This window comes from Gekko japonicus, unplaced genomic scaffold, assembly GCF_001447785.1.
Source record: "Gekko japonicus isolate JY-2015 unplaced genomic scaffold, Gekko_japonicus_V1.1 scaffold2306, whole genome shotgun sequence".
In the NCBI taxonomy this organism is placed as follows: Eukaryota; Metazoa; Chordata; class Lepidosauria; order Squamata; family Gekkonidae; genus Gekko; species Gekko japonicus.
Window position 1 is genome coordinate 186,655 of NW_015176520.1, and position 26,399 is coordinate 213,053.

A 26,399-nucleotide genomic window follows, 5' to 3' on the forward strand; every position below is an offset into this window, starting at 1 on the left:
GCATTTCGGTGGGGTCCGTTCCTGCCTGCTCAGATTTCATTCTCCTCCACCCATCTCCCGGCCAGCCCCTTCACCTTGTTTCAACTCAGCAGAATAACCCCCCAGAGAGCATTTATTCGGGGTCTGTTCAAGGGGGATGCTCCATTGACGGTAAGACTTTTAAACAATCCTCTGTTTTGGAATCGGAGCTGAAATAGAAATGCAATATAATCGGGGCCCGATCGGGACCGAAAGCTGCAAATGGCATAACTTTACAAAAAATCAATTTAGCCAGTGCTTCGGAATGTGTTAAAATTTGCTGGAAAAAATGCATCCGTGTTGGAAATCTCAGCTTCGCCACTGCCCAGCTGGCATGACGGTTTTGAAGTAGTTAACAGATGCTGGGTATTCAACAACTTGAGTTCCAAGCTCACAGAAAATCCTGCTGAGTTAAATGGCATTTGTGCTACGTAACTGTATGTGGGATTCCATTCTTGGGGATTTTTTAGTAGCTTGTATTTTGGCGCTCCTTTGAGGCTGTGACTAGGGTTGTAGTTTGGTATAGTGGTTAAGTGCACGGACTCTAATCTGGGAGAACCGGGTTTGATTCCCCACGCCTCCACTTGCAGCGGCTGGATGACCTTGGGCAAGCCATAGTTCTGTCAGAGCTGTTCTTGAAAGGGCAGTTCCTGTTAGAGCTCTCTCAGCCCCACCTACCTCACAGGGTGTCTGTTGTGGGGAGGGGAAGGGAAAGGAGTTTGTAAGCCACTCTGAGACTCCGAGTGAAGGGCGGGGTATCCAATCTCTCCTCCTCCTCCTCCTCCTCCTCCTCCTCCTGGTGACACCTGGAGATCCCCTGCTTTTACAATTGATCTCCAGAGGTTCAAGATCAGTTCCACTGGAGAAAATGGCTGCTTTGGAGGGTGGATTCTATGGCATTAGACCCTGCTGAGGTGATTCTCATCCCTAAGCCCTGCCCTCCCCAGGCTCCCCCCCCAAAAAATCTCCAGGTATATCCCAACCCGGAGCTGGCAACCGTAGCTGTGGCTTCAGCCCTAAAATTCAATGCCTGAATCTTCAGCCCAGCAAGATATGAAAATGGAGGCCCTTGAGCCATGTGCAGGGTACATTTCTCCACTCTTAAGGAGGCTAGGTCACCCACTCACGTGTCTCAGATAAAGGGGAATGGTTTCTAGGCCACAGACTTGGCTGGAACCTGAAGTCAGATTGCCATCTTGGACATTCGGTTGTGAAGCCCAGGAAAGGCAGGCTTTGAGGAGGGGAGGGACCTCGGCAGGATATAAAACCATGGAGTCCACCCTCCAAAGCAGCCACTTTCTCCAGGGGAACTGATCTTGATCTGTTGTCTGGAGGTCATCCGTTGTCATTCCTGGAAATCTTTAGGCCCCACCTGGAGGTTGGTGACCCTAGGCCAGAGGTGATTGTTTCTTGGGGCCTTAAAATCTGCTTCATGGGTGAGGCCCAAAGCAGAGATCCCTTTTGAGTGGATCAGTTACAGCAGAGCAACTGCAGGGTTGCCGGCCTCCAGGTGGGGCCTGGAGATCTCCCGCTTTTACAACTGATCTCCATCTGACGGAGCTCAGCTCCCCTGGAGAAAATGGCTGCTTTGGAGGGAGGACTCTGGCATTGGACCACGCCGAGGCCCCTCCCCCTCCCCAAACCCTGCCCTCTCCTGGCTCCACCCCCAAAGTCTCCAGGTATTTCCAAACCCAGACCTGGCAACCCTAAGCAACTGTGTGGAGCATTGTTTGTTTATTTACTTAGATACTTAGAGACCCCACTTTTCTCCGCAGAATGACTTACAGCATTGGTCTCCCATCCTTCATTTTAGCCAGGATTGGTAGCTTTCTAATGATGTCTGAGATTCTGACAGGAAACCTTCCACATGTTTGTGGAACCAGAAAGGCCTTCCCCCACCCCCCCAAGGAGTGTTTGAAAAAAGGAATTTCGGTAGACGGAAGGCCTTGCAGGTGAACACCGATGTCATCGGTCACTGTGAAAATGTTGTCGTGCAGGTTGGCCACATTCCCCAAAGAGGCTAACATTCCATAAGTATTTCAGAAGTGCATTAAAGTAGGGTTGTGAATGGCAATGTTTCTGAGGACATAAGGAGAGCGTTCTATGAGACTCGCCTTAGACGGCTTCGACTGGCCTCAAGGCTTTGTTTATATCTTTATTTAACCCTCAGGACAGGAAACTAGTACATTACAGCTGATGTCCACAGCTGGCCCTTTTACTTGGGTTGGCAAAGTCTGAGCACATCTCTATTCAACTTCTCCTCTGCGCTGAACCCAGGAGGAGGATCTGCCTTCCACCATGGGGCAATCGCAGGGTTGTTTGTAGGGCTGACTCTTCCCACACCACTTCCTGTCCCGTGTCTTGGAAGAACCAGGCACTAAGTGAGCTTTAAGTAGGTTCTGAAAAGGCCCTGAGGCCTGGGCTGCTGGGAGCTACTTGGGAGCTTCCAGGTGGGGGAGGAGATGCTGGAAACGGCTGTAATGTGATGCTGTGACATAACTTCCTGTCATGTACCTGGAAGTGATGTCACACACTACACATGCCCCTTAGGGTTGCCAGGTCTCCAACTGTGATGGGAGAACTCCTGCTGGCCACACTTATTGAGATTTTTTTTAAAGCCATCGTAGCATGCAGCATGATGTCACTTCTGGGAGAAACCTGGAAGTGATGTCATGTTGCTCTAGGAATCTCAGGAAACTCTGTGGTGTGGGAAAACATACCGGGAATGAAGGGAAAACTGGGAAGCTTTAGAAAAAATGTGCACTTTGGGGGAGGGGGGGATAGTGCAACCACAATCACTCTTCACTCTGCCATGGATGCTTTCTGGGGACCTTGGGCAAATCACACACTCTCAGGTGTGTGGCTTTACCTCACAGGGTTGTTGTGAGGATAAAACAGAGGAAAGTAGAATGACGTAAGCTGCTTTGAGTCCTCACTGGGGGAAAAGACGGAGCATAAATGAAGGAAATAAATAAATAAAAGGGCAGATACAAAAGTTACCCCTTCCTAACTTCCATGTCTTGGCTTTGAAGCCCAAAGCATTTTTACAATGTGTTTTCTCTTAATTTTACTTCTGTGGTAACGATAAAAGGAAATGGAGTCGCCTGAATTTTTATGATGCCCACCTTAACATTTTTTTTAGCTCTGTGCAATGGAAACCTTTTGCTATTGAATTGATCTCGTCGTCTCTTTAGTGGCCAGATACTAATGACAGGACCGGCTTCAATGTTCCTCTCGGGGACAATAACACCATAAGAAAGGCAGCACCTTAAAGGCTAACAAAATTTTATTCCTGCATAAGCTTTTCATGGATGAAAGCTGCCCCCCCCCTTCAGAAGAATTTCAGAGATTAGCTCCTTGCAAGAGAGACCTTTAATGGAGCTACCAAAAAACAAACAAACCAAGAAACCAGCCAGCTGAAGGGCCGTGAAATGCAGGAAGTACAAGGTGATGTACAGGTCTAATACGCAGGGTTGCTAACCTCCAGGCAATGGCTGGAGATCTCCCGCTATTACAACTGGATCTCCAGGTGACAGAAATCTGTTCCCCTGGAGAAAATGGCTGCTTTGCAAGGTGGACTCTGTGGTATTATACCCCAATGAAATCCCTCCTCTCCCTAAACATGACCTTCCTCAGCATCCACCCCCCAAAATCTCCAGGTATTTCTCAACCTGAAGCTGGCAACCCTGCTAATATTGCGGTCACACACTCTAAATAATCCACTCTCAATCCACTTTCCAGCTGGATTTTACGACTGTGTGAACTGGCAAAATCCATTTGGATAGTGGACTGAAAGTGGATTGAAAGTAGATTATTCAGTGTGTGTGACCGCAGCCTAACAGTAACAAACAGAGCCCTGGGATGGTCCAGATGAGTTTGATCTCATCTAGGGCTGCCAGGTCCCCCAGGGAGGCGGGGTTTGCCCGCCCAAAGGGCCCCCAACCCTGCCCCCAAAGTGCCCAGTTCAGGCTGACGTGCCCGGCACACGATGACATCAACCAGAAGTGACATCATCACATTGGGCACGTCGCCGGCCAACACTCTAGCAATCAGCCTGGAGACTCTATGGTACCATAGAGTTTCCAGGCTGATTGTTAGAGCGTTGGCCGGCGACATGCCCAACGTGATGATGTCACTTCCGGGTGACGTCATCACAGCGCGCGTGCATTGCACGGGTGCAAATGTCCCGGGCAGGGACCAACTCTCCCCCACTGTCACCTACTTGGCAACCCTAATCCCATCAGGGCGGGGAAGCTACACTGGGTCAGCCCTGCCTGGTACTTGGATGGGAGTCCACCAGCCAATGCCGAATCATCTATATTCCCTTCTTGCCTTGAGAACCCAACGGGGCTACCATAAAATCAGTAGTGACTTGAAGGCGCTTTCCGCCACTACCACAAAACAGAATGAAATCATAATTCCCTTCTTTCTGGAAGGTCACATACATTTTCTGAGTCCGGGTCTGCCTCCGCCTTACAGTGGGCGAGGTGTCCTACAGCATAGGGTAATTCCTTGTATGAATGTAACGTTACCTTTTGTCTCACTGATTAGGTACTCTGGTAATTCTTCTGACGGCCCACTAAACTCCCTCTTACTAAATTCACAAGTATCTTCCGTGTATGTTAGGGTTGCCAGCTCCGAGATGGGAAATACCTGGAAATTTTGGGGGTTGAGCCTGGGGAAGGCGGGATTAGAGAGGAGAAGTACCTCAGTACGGTATAATGCCTTACAATCCAATCTCCAAAGAAGAAGAGAGTGGATTTATACCCCGCCCTTCACTACCCAAAGGTGTCTCAGAGCGGCTTACAAACTCCTTTCCCTTCCCCTCCCCACAACAGACACCCTGTGAGGTAGGTGGGGCTGAGAGAGCTCTTGACAGAAACTGTTCTTTTTCAAGGACAGCTCTTATCAGAACTACAGCTTGCCCAAGGTCATCCAGCAGGTGCAATTGGAGGAGTGGGTGAATCCAACCCGGTTCTCCCAGATTCGAGTCCGCGCTCTTGACCACTGCACCAGACTGGCTCTCTAGCATCCATTTTCTCCAGGGGAACTGATCTTCATTGTCTGGAAATGAATTGTAATAGTGGGAAATCTCCAGGTGCCAACTGGAGTTCGGCAACCCTAATGGCACGTACCTTTGGCTCCAAGAGTTATAGCAGCAAGCGTCTGTCTTAAGGGAATGTTGGCTGTTTAAAAAACTGATTGGAATGACTTAAAAAAAAATATGACACTCTACTTTTTGGCCTGGCCATTTGGAAGCTGTCAATAAAGATCCCTGCATAGGCCTCTTTTTAATTCACTCCAGAGGCCAGCTGAAAATTCAGGGTATTCCACCAGGCACTTCGAAGGAAGCCAAACGCTTCCACAGCCATCCCATGAAGCATTACCAGCTCTGGGTTGGGAAATTCCTGGGGGTCCAATGTAGGGTTGCCAGGTCTTGGTTGGAAAATACCTGGAGACTTTGGGGGTGGATCCAGGAAAAGGCGGGGTTTGGGGAGGGAAGGGACCCGGGCATGGTCCAATGCCATACAGCCCACCCTTCCAAGCAGCCATTTTCTCCAGGGGAGCCGATCTCTGTCAGCTGGAGATCAGTTGTGAAAGCAGGAGATCCCCAGGCCCCACCTGGAGGCTGGCAACCCTAGTCTGAGGGTGGAACCTGGGGAGGGAGCTCAGCAGGCTATAAGGCCACAGAGTCCACCCTCCAAGGCAGCCGTTTTCTCCGGGGGACCTGATCTCTGTCGTCTGGAAATGAATTGTAATTCTCCAGGCCCCACCTGGAGACTGGCAACCCTAACTCCATGCCATTCTTTCCCTTAAATTGTGGGTGCGTCGTCACATAGGGATGCCAGCCTCCAGGTGCAACCTGAGGGTCCCCTGGAATTACAGCTCATCTCCAGACTACAGAGGTCAGTCCCTTCAGAGAAAATGCGATGCTTTGGAGAGTGGACACCAATGTTCCCTCTAGGCTGTGGAGTCTTGTGCGCAAAAATTCTACTTTGTGAGCTACTGGCATTAAAGTTGTAAGCCAGCCATTTGGCGACTGCATAAATTAGTTTGCTCTGGAGCCCTCCTTCCTGAGCTAAGACAAAAATGTGTGAGCCGGAGGCTAAGAAACTGTGAGCTAGCTCACACGAACTCAGCTTAGAGGGAACCCTTTTTATTTTTCATGCGATTTCCTATCCCGCTCACCACCACCCCCCAGGGGCTCTGAGCAGCTTACAATTCTAATTAATTAACACAGTCCTAATCTTGGGCCACATGTAAGTAGGGAGGTGAGAAGCCTTACCAGGCACCCTTTCTTCTGTAGCAGATCATTCTTTGCGAGGGGACAGTCCTGGCGGCGGCCCTTCTTTCGGCGCTGGTCTTTTGCACTTCCGTCCTTTCCAGCAGACGTAACTCTCTAGGCCCGGACCACTTCGCGCTTCTGCGCATGCTCTGCAGCGGCCTCTGTCCAAGTTAGGCTCCGGCCTGCTGCGTCGCTCCGCCTCCGCGCCTCGTCTGGCCGGCTTCCGTTCCTGCCCGTCGCCTCACCTCGCCTGGTGGACACTATGGCATTGTGCCCCACTGAGGTCCCTGTCCTCCCCAGGCTCCATCCCCAAATCTCCAGGAGTCTCCCAACCTGGATGTGACAATCCTATCCCCTCGACCTGGCAACCCTACATTGCTGGGGCTCCTGTTTGCCGCCTAATGCACAAGTTCCAAAACACCGTTTTTAAATAGAAACATCATGGTAGTGTTCCTGACAACGGGATTGTGCTAAATAACTTTTAAATTAATTCTGACACATAACACAATCCTTCCGTGGAAAGAACGTGCTCAGTCCTTCGCTCCCGCTCTGGGTTATCTGTCATTTACTCTCCCTCTTGTTTTAATCTGCAAGCGGGACTGGTTCACGCATAACTTTCGTGCTACATAGCTGCCTGGGCATTCTGCAAGTCATGGCCCAGGCTAATTTTAGCAATTTATGCGTGCATCAACATGCTCCCAAGAAGCAGAGCAGCAGAGGTCTGGTATGACAAACCGACGACTGTTTTTACTGTTGTTTCTCTCAGCCGTGTCAGGGAAGATCTCGTGGTCTCGGAAGACGAATGCCGCAGGCTGAGGGAAGGCTCACCCGAGATCAGCTCAGTTTGTGGGGCACCCTGTTCTGCTCTGCAGCACAGATGATGGAACAGTGAGCGGCTACAAGGAATTGCTTCACACTTACGAACCTTGAAAGTGTTGCCGAGGTGTAGTACATTTTGGATTACCCGTGACCCCCATCATTAATCGTATTACAGATAACTGAATGCTTGTGTAGCGCTCTGGAGTATTCTGTAATCCTTCCAACAGTTTTGTAAGGTAGGATAGAAATATCACCTTTGTATAGATCATAGGCGGCCAAGGTCAAAATGACACATTACAAGACTGCGTTTTTGCACCCTGACCTTAAACTTCTCCCCGGTTGTTGGAAGTGAAGGACTTTACACTGTCTCTTAGCCTCAGACTTCAGAGGGGGTTTATGAGAGAATGGTAGAGAGACCAGGACACTGACTATCCTTCCTTTACTCTCTGATGCTATCCCTTTGGCATGTAGATTGCTACTCTTAGGGAAACTTCCTTCCTTCCAGCCTAACATCTCCTCTCCACACCATGCTAGTCTGCTCCATGTTGACCGCATGAAGGCAAGACATGCCTCCTGTATCTCCATCCATCTTAGACTAGATTAGAAATCAATCTCTATTCTGTCTAGAATGGAGTTCCTTACAATAAAGGACTCTCATTAGTTTCGCAAAGATAAAGAGGCTCCGCGTGTAACTTTCTGGATCGCACACACACTCCAGATGAGCTCTGCTGTGCTATGTGCCTTGAGTACTCTGCTAACCATAAGGTATAATGGAGAATCAATCTGTGGGTATCTGGGGCTCTGGGGGGGCCCTGTTTTTTGAGGTAGAGGCACCAAATCTTCAGCATAGCATATGGCGCTTCTCCTCAAAAACAACCCCAAGTTTCAAAAAGATTGCACCAGGGAGTCTAGTTCTATCCCAAAAGAAGGTGCCCCATCCTCCGTTATTTCCAATAGAGGGAAGGCATTTAAAAGGAATGCGGTCCCTTTAAATATGAGGGCCAGAACTCTCTTTGGAGGTTCAATCGGGATGTCACATCCTTACTCCTGGCTCTACCCCCAAAGACTGCTGGCTCCACCCCCCAAGTCCCCAGATATTTCCTGAGTTGGACCTAGGGCTCCCAAATCTCGCCAAATCACGGCGGGGGATCCGCAGGTCTTTGCAGAATCCGTGCCGTGCGGATGGCGAGATGCGTTGCACCGCCGCCGCCAGGACATGATGCTACGCATCGCTCTGGCGGGGCTGTTTGGAGCCCTGTTGCCAGAGCAACGTGTAGCGTCATTTCCTGGCGACAGCGGGTGCAACGTGTCTTGCCGTCCCCACGGCACGGATTCTGCAAAGACACACGATCCCCCGCCGCGACTTGGCAACCCTAGTCGGACCTGGCAACCCTAAGGCAGAGGTCCCCACTGAGATGTCCATAGGCTCCATGGGGCCTCCTGAGACCTTTCTTGGCACCCACCAAGTGTTTTTAGGAAATAGATGGGGCCCAATGTAGCTTCTGCCCAGCAAGGCTTCTGATTTGGTCACTGGAGATTTGATTGGCTGTGTAGAATTTTTAAAGCGTTGCTTTGGCAACCGCTGCCACCACAGCAAAAGGATCTTCACTGTGTGGCTGAGAGAAAGCTGCGGCAGCCATTTTGTGGCTGGCTCTGCCTCCTGGTGTAGCCATTATTGGCAGCCATTTTGTAACTGTGGCCACAACATTGTGTCAGAATTAGTAAAGTACTTGCAGTCTCAAAAAGGCTGAGGGCCCCTGGTGTAAGGAAATAGTAATGGGATGGTGTTACTTTCCCCCCACAATGATTACTGGGCGGAGAGGCATGGATGGGTGATATTCATGCTCCTTGCCATAATATGTAGTTTCATCCTATAACTGAAAGAGAATGGACTGTCTAAGTCCACCTCATGGATTCATGGACGAGGGGAGGTTTGAACCAGAGACTCAGCTCATACTTTTAGCTACCACATGGCCCCACTTGCTAGAATACGTTCTCTTTTCCACATGGCAAAGGCATGTCGGTTGCCTCATCCCATTCTGATAGGGTTGCCAGCCTCCAGGTGGGGCCTGGGGATCTCCCGCTTTTACAACTGAGCTCCAGCTGGCAGAGATCAGCTCCCCTGGAGAAAAATGGCTGCTCTGAAGGGTGGAGTGTGTGGCATTGTACCATGCTGAGGCCCCTCCCCTCCCCAAACCCCGCCTTCTCCTGGATCCACCCCTCAAAGTCTCCAGGTATTTTCCAACCCAGACCTGGCAACCCTACATTCTGATTGCGTGGGCACAGTCAGTCTGCATTGTCTTTCTTTCTTTCTTTCTTTCTTTCTTTCTTTCTTTCTTTCTTTCTTTCTTTCTTTCTTTCTTTCTTTCTTTCTTTCTCTCTCTCTCTCTCTCTCTCTCTCTCTCTCTCTTTCTTTCTTTCCTTCTCTCTTTCTCTCTCTCTCTCTTTCCTTCTCTCTTTCTCTCTTTCTATTTGTACCCCGCCCTCCCCACGAGCAGGCTCAGGGCGGCTTACACAGTTGGTACAAAATACCTTCCACAGGATGGCTGAATTGCAAGACCGTGCTGATATTACACATGTACACACAGACACACAACACATACACAAATAAGATACCATCTGTCACAGATGTGTTTATAACGTTTCTGAAATGCCTTATGGTCCTTTTATTTTAATAGATATTTTAATTTTTCTTCCAGGGTCATCAGACACAACCACCAGGAACGATGGTAAGGACCTTTAGAAAGAGACGAGTTAGATTTGTTGTAAGAATTTAGGGTTACCCTCTTCCAGGCGGAGCCTGAAGTTCTCCCAGGTTTTATAACTGATCTCTAGACTTCAGAGATCAGTTCCCCTTGAGGAGAGCGTGGCTTAGAAGAGCAGGTTCTACGGCATCATATCCTCACTGACCTCCCTGCCCTCCCTTGACACCACCCCCAAATTTCCAGAAATTTCCCAGGCTGGAGTTGGTGACCCTGTCTAAGATGCAAGCAGTTAAGTAGTCTCTTCAGTTTAACACAATTCGTACATCCTACCTGGAGCAATGTTCCCTCTAAGATGTGGAGTCTCGTGAGCAAGAATTCTGCTTTATGAGTGACTGGCATTAAAGTTGTGAGCGAGCAATTTGGCTCCATCACTCCATGTTTCTATATAAAATATGATTCAGGCCTTGACCCTGTGCCTATATTGGCCCCTGCTAGAAAGTATTATTTATTCCTTAGCCCAAGTACCATGCACAAGGAGTGCAACTGTCAGTTTACTGAAATTTTTGTTCAAGATTGGGTAGCCAACCTGGAGATCACCCGGAATTACAACTGATCTCCAGACTAAAGGTATTTCCCCTGCAGAAAATGGTTGCTTTGGATGGAGGATGCTATGGCATTATGCTCCACTGAGGCCCCTTTCCTCCCCAAATGCTGCCTTCCCCAGGCTCCACTCCCAAATCCCCAGGAATGCTCCCTAAATTATAACTGATCTTCAGGCTGTGTAGATCAGTTCCTATAGAGAAAATGGTTGCTTCAGAGGGTGGACTCTATGGCATTATGCTCCACTGAGGCCCCTTTCCTCCCCAAATGCTGCCTTCCCCAGGCTCCACTCCCAAATCCCCAGGAATTTCCCAACCTGGAGTTGGCAACTCTGTAGCCCAGATGTAAGTGGACTGCTTTGTGTCCTGCCACTTGTTCTTATCCAAGTTGGAAGCCTTCCTCCAATGGTGGAGACGTGGAAGAACGTATGCTGTGGAGGGAGCCCCTTTACACCAGAGGAAATCTTCACTCTTTACCAAGAGCAGAGTGGTCGTGAGAACTGGGTCAACGTCTATAACAGGGCCCCCCAACATGGTGCCCGTGGGCACCATAGTGCCTGCAGAAACCTTTCCCAGCACCCGCCAAGTGTTTTTAGAAAGCAGGTGGGGCTCTTGCCCAGCAGGGCTTCTGCTTGGCCTTTGGAGATTGGCTGTACCAATTGAAATAACACTGTTGCAGCAGCAGGTACCACCACAGTAGGGTTACCAGCCCCCTGGTCTGGGTGGGGGTTCCCCCCACTTTTGTGGGTTCCTCTATACTGCCAGCCAGCTGGCCGGGGGTGGGAAAACCCCACCTGCAAATGCCCAGAAATGCAGCGTGATGACATCACCGGAAGTGACGTCATTGCAACGCTGACATCGTGCAGTGACACTCTAATTTTTGGGCAAAACTCTGTGCCAAAATTGGGCTCAAAACCGTAGAGTTTTGCCCCAGAACTAGAGCATCACCACATGACATTGGTGGTGCGATGATGTCACATCCGGGTGATGTCATTGCGCTGTGTGCATGAAACTCCAAGGAAGGCTGATCGATCCCCCATCCCCCCCGGCAGACAGGTAGGATCTGGCAACCCTACGCCACAGGGTTTGTTTTTATTCTCTTTCACTCCTCTTTCCCGGTGTGTGTTTTTTTTAACCACCCCTCTTCTCCCCTGCACTTGGGCTTCCTCTTTGTGATTGTCTCCACCTCTTGCAGCAGCCATTTTGTGGCTGCACCCACCACCAGTGTTCCCTCTAAGCTGAGTTAGTGTGAGCTAGCTCATGTTTTTTTAATCCCCAGCTCACAGATTTTTTTCTGAGCTCAGGAAGGGAGGGCTCCAGAGCAAGCTAATTGATGCAGCAGCCAAATCGCTCACTCACAGCTTTAATGCCAGTCGCTCACAAAGCACAATTTTTGCTCACAAGACTCCACAGCTTAGAGGGAACATTGCCCACCACCCTCTGTCAGAATTCCAAAAGTGCCCGTAGGCTCAAAAAAGGTTGGGGACCCCGTCTATGGAATGGCTTTCCTGCACCATTTTGGCCAGGGTTCCCCCACACACACACACCAGTATAAAAACGAGAAATTCAGGCTGGTTCCCAGAATGTATTTGAGTAGAGCTGGAACTTTTCTTTTGTACAGAAGCCAGTAGCAACATATAATTGATGTAATTATGATAGGTAGGTAAACATAAAATATACATATATTTGTTATTGAATATTGGAAAAAAATCTGCATACATGTGTAAGGTTCTGGCTTTTTCACAGCAGATAAAATTCTTGGGATCTCGGTTGTCGCCCCGGAGTCTGGAAGTCTGGGTGAGGCACTGCTGATGTGCATCGGCCGCCATATATGTTATGATACACACACACGCGTGCAGCTGCACGTCACAACGATGGCTGTGTAGGGCGGGTTGGGAAATCCCTGCAGATTTGGGGTTGGAGCCTGGAGAAGGCAGGGTTTGTGGCGGGACCTCAACAGGGTATAATGCCATAGAGTCCACCCTCCAATGCAGCCGTTTCCTCAAGGGAACTGATCTCTATTGGGCTAATCGTCGGGAGATCAGTAGTAATTCCAGGAAATCTCCAGGCCCCTCCTGGAGGCTGGCAACCCCATAGCCTGTGGGTGGGCCCATGCAGACCTGTGGGTGGGTGGGACCGTGCAGGAGGAAAGTAGATGCTTTGCCTCTGCTGCATCCTGCCCTTTGCACTGGCCTGCAGCTTGCCCTGACTTAAGGATACTGTGAAGCTGATCTATGGACATGTGGGGAATGCCAGATTCTCTGTTTTAATTTCCTCAAGGAGGATGTAAATAGAGGTCATTTAGACGGGGGAAAGTTTAGGAATCAGAACCCCGCTACTCCAGCCTCTGCTGCCCTTCTCTGATCTTCCCCCATGGTTGCTTTTAACTAAAAATAGAAATACTTGGAGATGCATAAACAGTTTAGAAACGCAAATAGCACAGGGAACGACTATTTGGATCGGAGCCCTGGTTCGGAGGGTGAAATTCTCAGCAGCACCACCTGCTATTAATTCCACTAGTTAAAAACCAACACAAACATTCTTCTATTAAGTCCAGGAGTCTTTCCCAGGGCTAATAACAGTTTAGAAAATGAGGCAGCTTCAGCCAGGGTCCATGGCACAGGGGTGAGGAAAGAAAACGCTAACAAGTCTTCCTTGCCAACGGACTCTGTCCCCACAGTCTCAAACTTCCTCCTCCCTGGTTGCTAGTTCCATTTAAAAGCTGCCGAACTAGTGTGAGTTAACAGACTAGCTTGGGTTGGTGGGTAATGGGAGAGAGAAAGAGAGGGGGGAAAGAGACCAAGAACGGAGGTAAGGAAGATCCAGGTAGTCAGCCGTGTTGGTCTGAAGCAGTAGAATAAATTTAGAGTCCAGTGGCAAGGAGTCTGGGATGCTTAAATGTGCAGAAGCAGAGAGGGAGGTGTGTGTGTGGGGGGATAATATGTTATTTATTTATTTATATATAGTCCACCTGTCTCACCAGGACTCCAGGCCAATTACACAGAGTGAGTCCGCTCCATCAACAAAATAGGACATTCAGTAACCAAGGATTAGGATTTTAGACATCTGGAACTACTAGAAAGAACTGAAGCCTAGCATAAGTATTCACACGACACATTAAGCGGTACATAAATTATGTCATTGGATGCTTGTGGCGTCCTGCTTATTGGGGAGACTGTTTCTCCTTTTAAACACAACTGTGTACATGAATTTAGTAGATTTCTGCTGCCCCCAGGAATTAAATATTCCAAATCTCTCTATTTTGGTAGAATGACCCAGTGTCTGGACGCTTCAGAGGACTATGTGGCCCTGAGGAAGGACTGTTCTGAATGCTGGGATGAGTTTTAAAAATAATGATTTATTTATTAAAGAACAAAATAGGTTTCTGGGTATTTTTGAACTGTTGTTGAAGAAAGAAAATATAACTGACAAAGCTTGGTGTCACACACAGTCTCTCAGACACCAAGACTCAACTCTGACAGGCTTATCTCTCTCTCATATATAGCCACACAGGCTAAACTCTGCCTTTCTTAGCCACACAGGCTAATCTCTCTCATATAGCCACGCAGGCTGAACACCAACTGCTTCCTCTATCATACAGACTCTCTCACAAAATCTCCACACTCCTCTCTTCAAGAACACAGAATCCCCTCAGAGACATCTCTCCTCCCACACTCTCAGTCATCAACCAGTCACATCACACTTGTCTCCCTCTATCACTCCTTACATTACTGAAGTCACACTAAACATTTAAAGAAACACACACTCCAAAACATGAAATCATCACAGTGCTATTTACCGTAGGCCATACACAGCAGTATATAGACTACAGTCCCTAATCGTTCATCCAAGTAAGTTTGGGAACCGTTTTATGCAGTGCAGTCCTATTACTTGCACAGAAAAGCCCTTTTGAACAGTTTGGTTTTGCATAGTTTGAGGAAGGCCAGGAGAGCGGGGACTCTCCTGACTTCTTTGGGCAGGCCATTCGAATGTGAATGCTTTGTTTGCGTGGGGGATGAAAAAGGGAGAACTGGGAATCCTTGTGTGCTGTGTGGTGTAGAATGCCTGTGTGAATGAAGGAGAGGATGCAGTAACTTTATTAGGTCCCACCTCCAATGGCTCCCTCTAAGCTGTGGAGTCTTGTGAGCAAAAATTCTACTTTGTGAGCCACTGGCATTAAATTTGTGAGTGAGCGATTTGGCTGCTGCGAAAATTAGTTTGCTCTGGAGCAGGGGTGGCCAAACAGTATGGCTGGGGAGCCGCATGAGGCTCTTTCACGCATATTGTGCCGCTCCCAGCAGGGCGGCTGGGGGAGCTAAATATCATTAGCGAAAAAATATCATTGGACAAATAGATATCATTATCAATACCGGCTCTTACCGCTTTCGTTATTATTTTTGGCAGTCTCATTTAATGTTAATAAAAGGCAGATTTGCATATTTCCCAGTAAAAACATGTGATATGTGTTCGTGTCTTGCGGCTCTCAAACATCTGACGTTTATTCTGCGTGGCTCTTATGTTAAGCGAGTTTGGCCACCCCCTGCTCTGGAGCCCTCCTTCCTGAGTGAGGACAAAAATGCGTGAGCCGGAGGCTAAAAACCTGTGAGCTAGCTCACACTAACTCAGCTTAGAGGGAACACTTGTCCCAGGTTCAATCCCTGGCATCTCCTGTTAAAAGGTGGCAGGCCGTGTGAAAGACCTCCTCACCTGAGATCCCGGAAAGTAGCTGCCAGTCCAAGTAGATCGTGGGTCCCCAATGTGGTGCCTTCTGGCACTTTTCTGGTCACAAATGCAAAAAAACCCCACTGTGCACAATCTTCAGTATGTGTAAAAATTCAAAATTCTATGCATTTATAAATGAGGGTGTCAAGCACTGTGCACGGAGTTTTGTCTATATTTGTGATTGGGACCACATACCGCCAGGGTAAGTCTCCAGTGGCACTTTTCTGGTGCCAGCCAAGTATTTTTAGGAAGTGGGTGGGACAAGGCAGGGCCTTCTATTGACTATTGAAGAAGAAGAAAAGTAGGTTTTTATACCCCACTTTCCTCTACCCTGAGGAGTCTCAAAACAGCTTACAATCACCTTCCCCTCCCCTCCCCACAACAGACAACCCCTGTGAGGTAGGCGGGGCTGAGAGAGCTCTGAGAGAACTGTTGAGAGAACAGATCTGAGAGAACTTGTGACTGGCCCAAGGTCACCCAGCAGCTGCATGTGGAGAAGTGGGGAATCAAACCCGGTTCTCCCAGATTCGAGTCTGCCACTCTTAACCATTAAACCACTCTGGCTCTCTACTGGAAATCTGATGGGCTGTGCAGATTTCTTAAAGTGTTGCTCTGGCAGCAGCTGCCACCACAACACAAGAATCTTTGCAGTGTGACTGGAGTTAAGCTGCGGCAGCTGTTTTGTGGTTGGGGACCCCTGGAGCAGATAACACTGAGCTCGGACGGCAGCGGGTCTGACTCACGAGAAGGCAGTCTCGTCTGTTCCTCTGGCCTCAAGCGTTCCATGGCTTTGATGTACCTTATTGCAGTGGGATTTTCCTTTCTCGTACTTGAATTGTTGCTTTTATGTGGATTTTCTTTTTTGGGGGGGTTAATTGCCCCTTGAATTATTAATTGGATTGAGCCGCTCCGAGTCCCATAACCTTGATTGCCACATACATTTCATTAATGTTTTCAAAACTTAGTGACCACACACACCGAGCTGCTGGAGGAAACTGTCTCTAGATGCCTTAAAGTTCAGGGGGCTTCTTGTAAAATCCATCCAAATGAGGGCTGCAGCCTGGCTTTTGCCAGCACTTTGAAGGTTTGCTCTTGTTTTTGTCTCCTCTTTGACAGGGACGGAAGCAGAGGCTGCCCCCCGGAGAACACAAGCACTGCGAGAAATGCTTCAACCGGCACTGCCAAGTGCCGGTGGTGCCAGCCGTCTCTTGCGTGGTGATCAGCTGTCGCGTCCACTGCGGCGCGGCCTTCCACATGTGCAAAGAGGAGGAGCACCGGCTCCTGTGCCCCCTTGAGCAGGTCCCCTGCCTGAACTCATTCTACGGCTGCCCTTTCACCATGGCCCGTTTCAAAGTGGCCAAACATCTCCAGGCCTGCCCCGCTAGCATCGTCTGCTGCTCCATGGAGTGGAATCGTTGGCCGACCGAGGGCTCCACTGACGTTCTGCATGAGAACATCATGAAGGAGAAGCCTGGCCCCGAATGCTTGGATGTAGCCCTGGCTCTGAGAGATCAGAAGGTTCTCTTTGGTGCCCTGAAAATGGCCGAACTGTTCCCAGAGTGCAGAGACCCTTGTGCCGTGGATGAGGGAGAAGCCGCGGGTGGCGAGGGATACCCGGGGGAAGGAGCTACTGGCCAAGGAGCAGGTCAGGCTGACGCCAATGACGTTCCTCAGCTGAGCCAGCAAGAGCGTGAGAGTTTGGCCAAGGACAAAGAAGGGATGGATCTGGCCAGTTACACAGCCTGGGAAAACATGTTTAGTAAAGAGCTGAAAGCGTGCAAAGTGACGGCCTCGTTGGCAGATGGCCAGGCAAAAGAACAAGATGGTAGCTCCACAAACATGGGCCAGGTGTCCCATGAGAAACCGGAAGCAGCTGGTGGTGGCGGCAACAGCGTTGGAACCCAACTCTCTCCTCCGGTGAACTTAGCCGCAGAAAGGACTGGCTTTGCCCCTTGGCAGGACGGGGTCCTGGAGCGACTCAAGAAGGAGGTTTCGGTAGGGGACTATAATATGTATCTGGTCCACCATGGGAGGATGCTCATCCATTTCGGCCAGATGGCCGCTTGCACTCCCAAAGAGAAGGACTTTGTCTACGGCAACCTGGAAGCTCAGGAGGTGAAAACCGTGACCACCTTCCGAGTCCCAATCAGTTACTGTGGCAAAAGGGCTCGCCTCGGGGATGCCATCGCACACAAAAAGCCAACCAAGACGGTATCTGTGGATACTTCAGACATGGGTATCAGCCCGGAGGATCTCCCAAAGTCTGACATTATCCAAACGACACTGCTGTGTGCCCTGGAGAAAGAGCTGAAAGGTCACGAGATCTCTGAGACGAAGAACACCGACGCCCTGTTTGTGGATTTCGGGACGCAGACGTACAGCTTTGCCGAGGAACCTTTCTCCTCCACGGTGGTCCTAGCGGACCTCCTGGACGCCGAAGACCTGCCAAGCCTGCAGATGCATCTTAACAGCGAGAGCGTGACCCGGAGGCACAACAAGAGCAGCTCGGCTTTCTCCTTCTCCTGCAACCGCTTCTTCCGGCGGGACGAGTTTCCGTCCCATTTCAAGAATGTTCACGCCGACATCCAGTCCTGCCTGGACGGGTGGTTCCAGCGCCGCTGCCCGCTGGCTTACCTGGGGTGTCCGTTTGTTCAGTACCCCTGGTGCCCTGCTGGGCAGAAGTCCCGTGTTGTCTACAGCCAGCCTCTCAAGGCATTTGCTGTGGAGCCCCAGGTTCATCCTGCCCTCTCGGAAACGAGGCGGTGCAATGCACTGAGGAACAACCGAGGGAAGGAAACGGATGCTCTGAGCAACCTCCCCCTGGAGATCCTGCAGTACATCGCCGGGTTTTTGGATAGCTTCAGCTTGGCTCAGCTGGCCCAGGTGTCGGTGCTCATGAGGGACATCTGCGCCACTCTGCTGCAAGAGAGAGGGATGGTCTTCCTGCTGTGGGAAAAGAAGAGATATTCCCACGGGGGCACTTCGTGGAGAGTCCGCAGAAAGGCAAGTGACGGGGGTACAGTGTGGCATGATGCACGAACCCGGACGTTAAAATGTTACACATATCGATGGTCTGTTAAGTTGGTGACGGAAAGGTCCGCCGAGTCGCAGCCAACGTCTGATGACCCCTTTGCATATTAGGCCACACACCCCTAATGTAGCCAATCCTCCAAGAGCTTACAGAGCTCTTCTTACAGGGGCTACTGTAAGCTCTTGGAGGATTGGCAAAATTAGGGTGTGTGGCCTAATATGCAAAGGACTACCTGCTACAAAAAGAGCCCTGCGGGCCCTTTCTCAAGGCCAGAGACGTTCAGAGTTGCTTTGCCATTGCCTGCCTCTGCGTTGCGACTCTGGGCCTCCTTGGTGGTCTCCCATCCAAATGCGAACCAGGGCCTGACCCTGCTTAACTTCTCGGCTCTGACGAGGTCGGGGGAGCCTGGGCCACCCAGGTCAGGGCAGAGACAACCCGAGGTGGTTTGCCCTTGCCTGCCTCTGCAGGGTGGCCCTGGCCTTCCTTGGCGGTCTCCCATCCAAGAAATAACCAGGGCTGACCCTGCTTAGCTTCCGAGATCGGACAAGATCGGGCCAGCCTGTGTCATCCAGGTCAGGGCATTTATTAAATTACGCCTCGCCTTCCATGAGCATGTTCAAGGTGGCTAACAAAATTAGAAAATGGAGGCCTCCCTCCCTGCCTCCCTCCCTCTCTGCTACTGGAAATTGTGTTATTGAATGGGAGCAGCAGGGATGGCAAGAGGAGGATGTCCCCGGTCTCTCACTCTGCTGCTGGCCGTTGGTGTTCCATGTGGCAGTGCGCTGTCACCTTCCCGTCAGCTGCTTCTGTGAAGCACGTTCTATTGTATGTCTGCGTGCTTAGTAGCATGTAGTGACAAAATCTGACAGGAAGCAGCTGCCGTTATGGTGACTGGAGGGCCCTGGAGCCTGGCTACTATAAAACCATTACGGTAGGTAAAGTTGGGCTTTGTGCGCAACTGCCCACGACCCCTTCAGCTGGCAAGCCCAGGGGGCCGGGAGGGAGAGGGAGAGTCACCGTAACAACGTCCCACAGTGTCATGATGCCGTTCACAGCTGTGTAACCTGAAGTGATGCCACTGCGTTGCTGGGTGCTCTAGCATTCACCTGAAACTCTGTGGTAAAACCATAGAGTTTTGACGGAATGCTAGAGCACCCGGCTACGCAGTGACATCACGTTTGGTCAGGCGACCATAAATGGTGCCGTGACGTCATGGGACGGCCTTCCCATCCCCACATTTTCCTCCGCCATTTGCCGGAGCAAGGGCTGGCAACCGGGGGCGGTGGGAGTTCCCCTGCCCTCGCCTGGCACATGGCAACCCTACCGTGAGACCGGTGAGAATGTTTTGCGCTGTGGCGTGGCAGTTCTGTGCAGCTCCCCCCCCCCATCATACACTGAAAAATGGTTAGACTATCTGCACTTGCACTTGAATTCATTCCTCAGTCAATGGGCTGGGCAGCATAGGGTTGCCAACCTCCAGGTGGGGCCTGGCAAACTCCCAGAATTACAACTGACCTTCAGATTGCAGACTACAGAGACTGGTTCCTCAGGAGAAAATGGCTGCTTTGAAGGGTGGACTCTGTAGCATTATATCTTACTGAGGTTCCTACTCTTCCCATGGGAGCCAGATGGGGGGATCCTTGGTCCTTTCCGGGCTCTTGGTGCGATGACATCACCTGGAAGTGATGTCATCACTTGGAAGTGATGTCATCACCTGGAAGTGATGTCATCATGTTGCCGAGATCAGGGGTGTGATGCTCTAGTTTTGGGGCAAAACTCTACGGATTGCAGCCAATTTTACCATAGAGTTTTGTCCAAAAACTAGAACATCGCCGTTCGACGTCGGCAGTGTGATGACATCACTTCCGGATGGCATCATCATGTCACCTTTCGGGACAGTTGGGGGCAGGATCTCCCCTGCCAGCCAGCTGGCTGGTGGTGGGGAAGCGCCCTGCAAAAGCGGGGTTTCCCCCCACCCCTGACGGGGTCCGGCAAGCCTACCATGCTCCAACCCCGAGTCTCCAGGAATTTCCGTCCTGGATCTGGGACCTCCAGGCAACATCAGGAAAGGAGCGTTGCAAATGACCCTCTGTTGGTGAAGGTTTCTGAATATGCAGATTATGCATACTGTTGCTTTTTGAGATGAGAGGTGGAGACGTGTGTTGGGTGACTGCCACGGCGGCAGGAGCTCCGAAATGTTTGCAGCTACACAGGCTTTGCTGTTGCTAAGGAACAGTACATAAAAGCGATAAACCTTATTGTAAAAATAAACAGGAGCCTTGTGGCATCTTAAAAGCTTTTATTCTGACATAAGCTTTTGTGGACACCAGCCTTTCCAACAGGCCAAGGACAGCTAACAATAACATTGAAAAACAAGTGCCACAAATTAGGGTCGAGAAAGTCCTGGGCCTTTGGGGGTAGAGGCTGAGGCTTGGGCAAGGGAGATTGCAGTGGGGTCTAATGCCATTGAGTCCATCCTCCAAAGCCACCATTTTCTACCGGGGGACTAACCTTGGTCTAGAACAGTGTTCCCTCTAAGCTGAGTTAGTGTGAGCTAGCTCATAGTTTTTTAGCCTCCGGTTCGCAGATTTTTGTCTTCGTTCAGGAAGGATATGGCTCCATTGCAAACTAATTTACGCAGCAGCCAAATCACTCGCTCACAACTTTAATGCCAGTAGCTCACAGAGTCGAATTTTTACTCACAAAACTCCACAGCTTAGAGGGGACATAGGTCTAGAGATCGGTTGAAATTAATTGAGCTCTCCAGGTGCCACCTGGAGGTTGCCAACCCTAGCCACAATATAAAAATGATCACACAGAGAAGGAGAAGAAGAGGAGGAGGAGATTGGATTTATACCCCGCCCTTCACTACCCAAAGGAATCTCAGAGCGGCTTACAATCTCCTTTCCCTTCCCCTCCACACAACAGACACCCTGTGAGGCAGGTGGGGCTGAGAGAGCTCTTTCGTGAACTGCTAGTGCAAGAAAAGCTATGAGAGAGCTTGTGAGTGACCCCAGGTCACACCAGCAGCTGCATGTGGGGAATCAAACCACGACACCAAACTGGCTCACAGTAAGAAGATCAACTTTGCTATATAGCAAGTTCAAAACCACAGCCAACCGTTAACAAATTCCAAGGCTCAAGTCAGAAAAAAAAATAGATTGTCCAACATCATGTAGGGATGCCAGCCTCCAGGTGGGACCTGGGTATCTCCCGAAATTACAGTTCATCTCCAGACTACAGAGGTCAGTTTTCCTGGAGAAAGTGGATGCTTTGGAGGGGGGGGGCTGTATGGCTGTATGGCATTGTACCCCACTGAGGTCCCCGTCCTCCCCTGGCTCCACTCCCAAAACTTGGGGAGTTTCCCAGCCTGGATCTGGCAACCCTGTGCTGCCCACCAGTGGCCAGGGGGAACCAGGCAACCCTACACCTTGCCTCTGGAATGCCTTTCCCCGTGATGCTCACCTGGCACCTACCCCATCCTCTTTCGGCGCCAGGACAAAACGTTTCTGTTTTTCCAGGCGTTTAATTGAGGAGTCGATCTTTTATCACCAGTTTTATAATGTGCCTTTAGTCCAAAAATCGTTTAATTCGTTTTAACCTGCTCCGTGCTTTTGTGCTCTGGCTGGTTTTTTAATGCTTAGATTTTAAGTAAGAGCTCCCAGTGTTCTACGTTTGTTCTTGTATGCTGCCTCAGGCAAATTCCCTGCAGAGGTGGCCTCTATGGTATTATACCTTGTTGAGGTCTCTCCCTTCCCCAGACCCCACCTTCTCCAGGCTCTGCCCAAGAATCACCATGAAGTTCCCAACCCGGAGTTGGCAACCCTCCTTGTAAACAAAGACATCGGTTGGGGGGTGGGAACGGGACTGAAAATTGCTTGTTGAAGGTGCTATTGAGCACGATCTGAAGGGGCGAGAAATAAGGTCCAATCATAAATGAGTGCTTAGGACCAATAGGGTTTGTTCGCGCCGAAAGTCATAGTCTTCCCTGATTGGTCCATTGCACAATGGCAGCTAATCAGGCTGTTGATTTTCAGATACTGAGAGTCTATGGAGCTTGTGACTGAAGCTCAGGCTCATTCTATAATCCAGGCTATCCCAATAACACAATATGTAACACAGATGATTCTGCTTGTCATGTTTCTTTCGTTTGACCCCCCCACCCCTTCACTTATGAAGGGGGTGTAGTGTAATACACCACTTTGGAGTAGTCGTTAAGTGCGCGGACTCTTAATCTGGGAGAGCCGGGTTTGATTCCCCATTCCTCCACTTGCACCTGCTGGATGACCTTGGGCAAGCCACAGTTCTGTCAGAGCTGTTCCCGAAAAAGAGCAGTTTCTGTCAAGAGCTCTCTCAGCCCTACCCACCTCACAGGGTGTCTGTTGTGGGGAGGGGGAGGGAAAGGAGTTTGTAAGCTGCCCTGAGACTCCTTTGGGTAGCGAAGGGTGGGGTATAAATCCAGACTCTTCTTTTTCTTCTACCTCACAGGGTGTCTGTTTTGGGGAGGGGAAGGGAAAGGAGTTTGTAAGCCGCTCTGAGACTCCTTTGGGTAGTGAAGGGCGGGGTATAAATCCAGTCTCTTCTTCTTCTGAAGCTACCAACAGAACTGAACTTGCAGCCTTTTCCTGTTTTAGGGCTGCCAGCCTCCAGGTGGGGCCTGGAGATCTCCCGCTTTTACAACTGATCCCCAGCTGACAGAAATCAGCTCCCCTGGAGAAAATGGCTGCTTGGAAGGGTGGACTCCATGGCATTCTACCATGCTGAGGCCCCTCCCCTCCCCATACCCCGCCCTCTCCCGGATCCACCCCCAAAGTCTCCAGGTATTTTCCAACCCACACCTGGCAACCCTACCCTGTTTGTATTAGGGTTGCCAGGTTTCCCTTGGTCACCAGTGGGGGTAGGGTTGCCCGTTACAGGTCGGGAAGCTCCTGGAGATTCGGGGGACAGGGACCTCAGTGAGGTACAATACCATAGAGTCCACCCTCCAAAGCATCCATGTTCTTCAGAGGAACTGATCTCTGTAGACTGGAGAGGAGCTGTAATTCCGGGGGATCCCCAGGCCCCTCCTGGAGGTTTGCCTCCCTAGTTTACCCGCCTCCACTTTCCTCTTCTCCTTTCATTATTCTCCCTGCATCAAATTTTAGCTTATCAATTCCTTGGAGCAGGAACCGAACTTTAGGTTTGTTACACTATAAAGCGCCGCGAAGCGCAACTAATAAAAATAAAAGGTAAATGTGCAAAGGGGGAATTTCCGCGGATCCCCTGTGGTTTAGATGCTTGAGTTCTCTCTTTTTACTATTTGCATTTTTCTTCTTTACCCTTTTACGGAATAGGGTCCTCTGGGTGGATTTCAAAATCTATAAAAATTGCATCGAAAGCAATCAATCCCTCTTAATCTGTTCAAAGGAAACGGGGGCAGGGGAGAACAAGTCGGAAGTCGTTTGCAAAGCCTCAGCCTGGGATTCCGTGAATAAACGTGGACATTTCCCCCGCCTTTGTTTCTTGCTTCTAAATCCCTCTCGCTCCCCACAACAGGTCTGGAAGTTTAGCAGCCTGTTCTCTACCATTAAGAACTGGCAGTTCAGTGACATCCCTTCCATGGCCGTGCACTTGAAGACCTGCCCTTTTTACGAGGTGGAGCACAAGACGGACCCCGTCCAGCTGACCAGCATGTTTTCCTCGGAGGAGCTGACGCAAGAGAGTTTGGTGTCCACATTTATGCGCAAATCTGGCCGGAAGAAACTGCAGAGCAGGCTGCGCTAGTTTCAAGGGGTGTATGTGTGTGTGTGGCTGCGTATCCGTTTTGTCCTGGAAAATCGACCCTGCGGACTTCAGCGGCTGTCTTCAAAATACATTACACGTTCTCGGTCTCTCTCAGTCGTTCAAGAGAAGAATCTGAGCGGTGCCGAGACCTAAGCTAACGGCTTTCAAAAGCTGAGGAGGGCGATTCCAGAATCATGCATATCGACTGGAAGTGCGCTCCTAATGTCCGCAGCCTCCGCATTGCTCTCAAAAGCACAAGGATTATGACAAGTGGACAGGCTAGAGCAAGAAACTGGTGCTCTGTTATGTGTCTGTCTTCCTCTCTTTTCTCTCTGTCTCAAGATAGGTCGGGGGAAACAGCAGATGGATTGAGATTATTTTTAATTAAAATGTATTTGGAATGGAGCCTGCCATTATAATGTTTGGGAATTGTATACAATGGAGATGAACCATGTACTGGCCCCTGATCGTCCTCGTCCCTCTCCTTTGCACCCACTCCATTCTGTCCACATCCTTTTTGAAGGGAGGCCTCCAGAACTACGTATTTGGAAAGTGGTCACTTAGAGGAAGACAGGGAGCTGTTTCTGTCGGCAGCAGAGGATAAAGGTAAAGGTTCCCTTGCTCGAAAGCCAGTCGAATCCGACTCTAGGGTTGCGGTGCTCATCTCCGTTTCAAAGCCGAAGGGCCAGCGCTGTCCGAAGACGTTTCCGTGGTCATGTGGCCGGCATGACTAAACACCAAGGCGCACGGAACGCTGTTAAAGGTAAAGGTTCCCTTGCTCGAAAGCCAGTCGAATCCGACTCTAGGGTTGTGGTGCTCATCTCTGTTTCAAAGCCGAAGAGCCGGCGTTGTCCGAAGACGTTTCCGTGGTCATGTGGCCGGCATGACTAAACACCAAGGCGCACGGAACACTGTTCCCTTCCCACCGAAGTGGTACCTATTTATCTACTTGCAATTTCTTGCTTTCGAACTGCTAGGTTGGCAGGAGCTGGAACTAGAGACGGGAGCTCACTCCATCATGAGGCACCCGGGTCTCGAACTGCTGAACTACTGACCTTCCACAGCCTGCAGTTCAGCGTCTTAACCACTTGAGCCACCGCAGCTCCTCGGAACGCTGTTACCTTCCCACTGAAGTGGTACCTATTTATCTACTTGCAATTTCTTGCTTTTGAACTGCTAGGTTGGCAGGAGCTGGAACTAGAGACGGGAGCTCACTCCGTCATGCGGCACCCGGGCATCGAACGGCTGAACTACTGACCTTCCACAGCCTGCAGTTCAGCGTCTTAACCACTTGAGCCACCGCAACAGAGGATAGGACTTGCAATAATAGGTTCAAAACTGCGGTTGGGAAGGTACTGGCTGGATATTAGGAAAGAATTTTGACAGTAAGAGTAGTTCAGCAGTGGAACTGGCTGCCTGGGGAGGTGGTGAGCTCCCCCTCCCTGCCAGTCTTCAAGCAGCGGCTGGACAAACACTCGTCAGGGATGCTTTAGGCTGATCCTGCACTGAGCAGGGGGTTGGACTAGATGGCCTGTATGGGGCCCCTTCCGACTCCGTGATTCTTTGATTCTCCTCCCCTTCCCCTCAGCAAAGGGGAGCACTGTCTGTGTAAAGAGGGAGCTGCCTTTTGGGTCTCAACACCAGAGCTCAGGGCAAGCAGGGAAATCAAACTGGCAACAGGCCTGTCGTTACAAAAACTCCCCATCAGATGGCAGCAGAGAAAGGCAGGTCTCCAACCCAAGGGCTATGAAATGCCCGATTTTCCCCACCAGCTGGGAGAAGAGGCTGGCAGGTAAGACGTGCGGTGTGCCCGGCTCCGGCGGTTCCCCCCCCATCTGTCATGATTAGCAGGGTGTCACCCGAATGGAGACAGGACCCCTCAGACTGATGAGGAAGCCTCTTCGCCTCTGAGGCAGGGAGCTCGCAACCTGAGTTGGCCGTTGACAGTGATGAAGCAGAGGTTCCTCGAGGTGAGCCCATTACGGCTGGAGGCAGCAGACTCGCCGGAGTCAAAATAATACCTTCGGCTCAGAGAAGAGCACGTTTGGTCGGTGGTTCTCCCTGAGATGGTAAGGCCAGGTTTGTCCGAGTACACGTGGAAGGCTTTGTCGTGGCGGCGAAGGGGGGGAAAAGGCAGAAGTTTAAAGGACGGCAGTGTCGTCGTCACTGAAATCCGCGCTTGGATTTGGCACAGCCGAAGAAAGCCAGCCAGTTGGTGAACACCGCAGCGTGACTCGCTGCCACGTGCCTGGTTTTGTTACTTTGGCCAAAGGGCCAGTGTTGGCCAAAGACACCAGATGCCGTTGAATCCGGGAAAGCTACTACTGCCGCAATAAATACGTTCATCTTTCAGGCGCCACAAGATTCTGAGGCTGGGAATCCTAAGCAACACGGGAAGAGATGTGCAAGAGGGAAGGCACGTCTCTCTTTCCCCCTTACTGCAGCTGTGATTCTGG

The 26,399-nt window shown here is 50.4% G+C and overlaps 1 protein-coding gene across 4 annotated transcripts; it reads left to right on the forward strand.

Annotated features, from left to right (window-relative positions):
- The first annotated feature begins 15 nt into the window (after positions 1–15).
- Positions 16–24,457, forward strand: FBXO40 (F-box protein 40). 4 transcript variants are annotated; one of them, XM_015427392.1, is made up of 5 exons: positions 16–150; positions 7,071–7,249; positions 9,823–9,852; positions 16,266–18,152; positions 23,716–24,455. In XM_015427392.1, exons 3-5 carry the CDS (start codon positions 9,850–9,852, stop codon positions 23,941–23,943), a joined length of 2,118 nt encoding a protein of 705 aa, XP_015282878.1. In that variant the 5' UTR covers positions 16–150; positions 7,071–7,249; positions 9,823–9,849; the 3' UTR covers positions 23,944–24,455. The 4 variants fall into 4 exon arrangements, with proteins under 4 accessions (XP_015282878.1, XP_015282881.1, XP_015282879.1 ...); XM_015427395.1 differs by having other exon boundaries at positions 7,071–7,247; positions 23,514–23,798; XM_015427393.1 differs by lacking the exon at positions 7,071–7,249 and having other exon boundaries at positions 23,716–24,457.
- Positions 24,458–26,399: the final 1,942 nt, after the last annotated feature.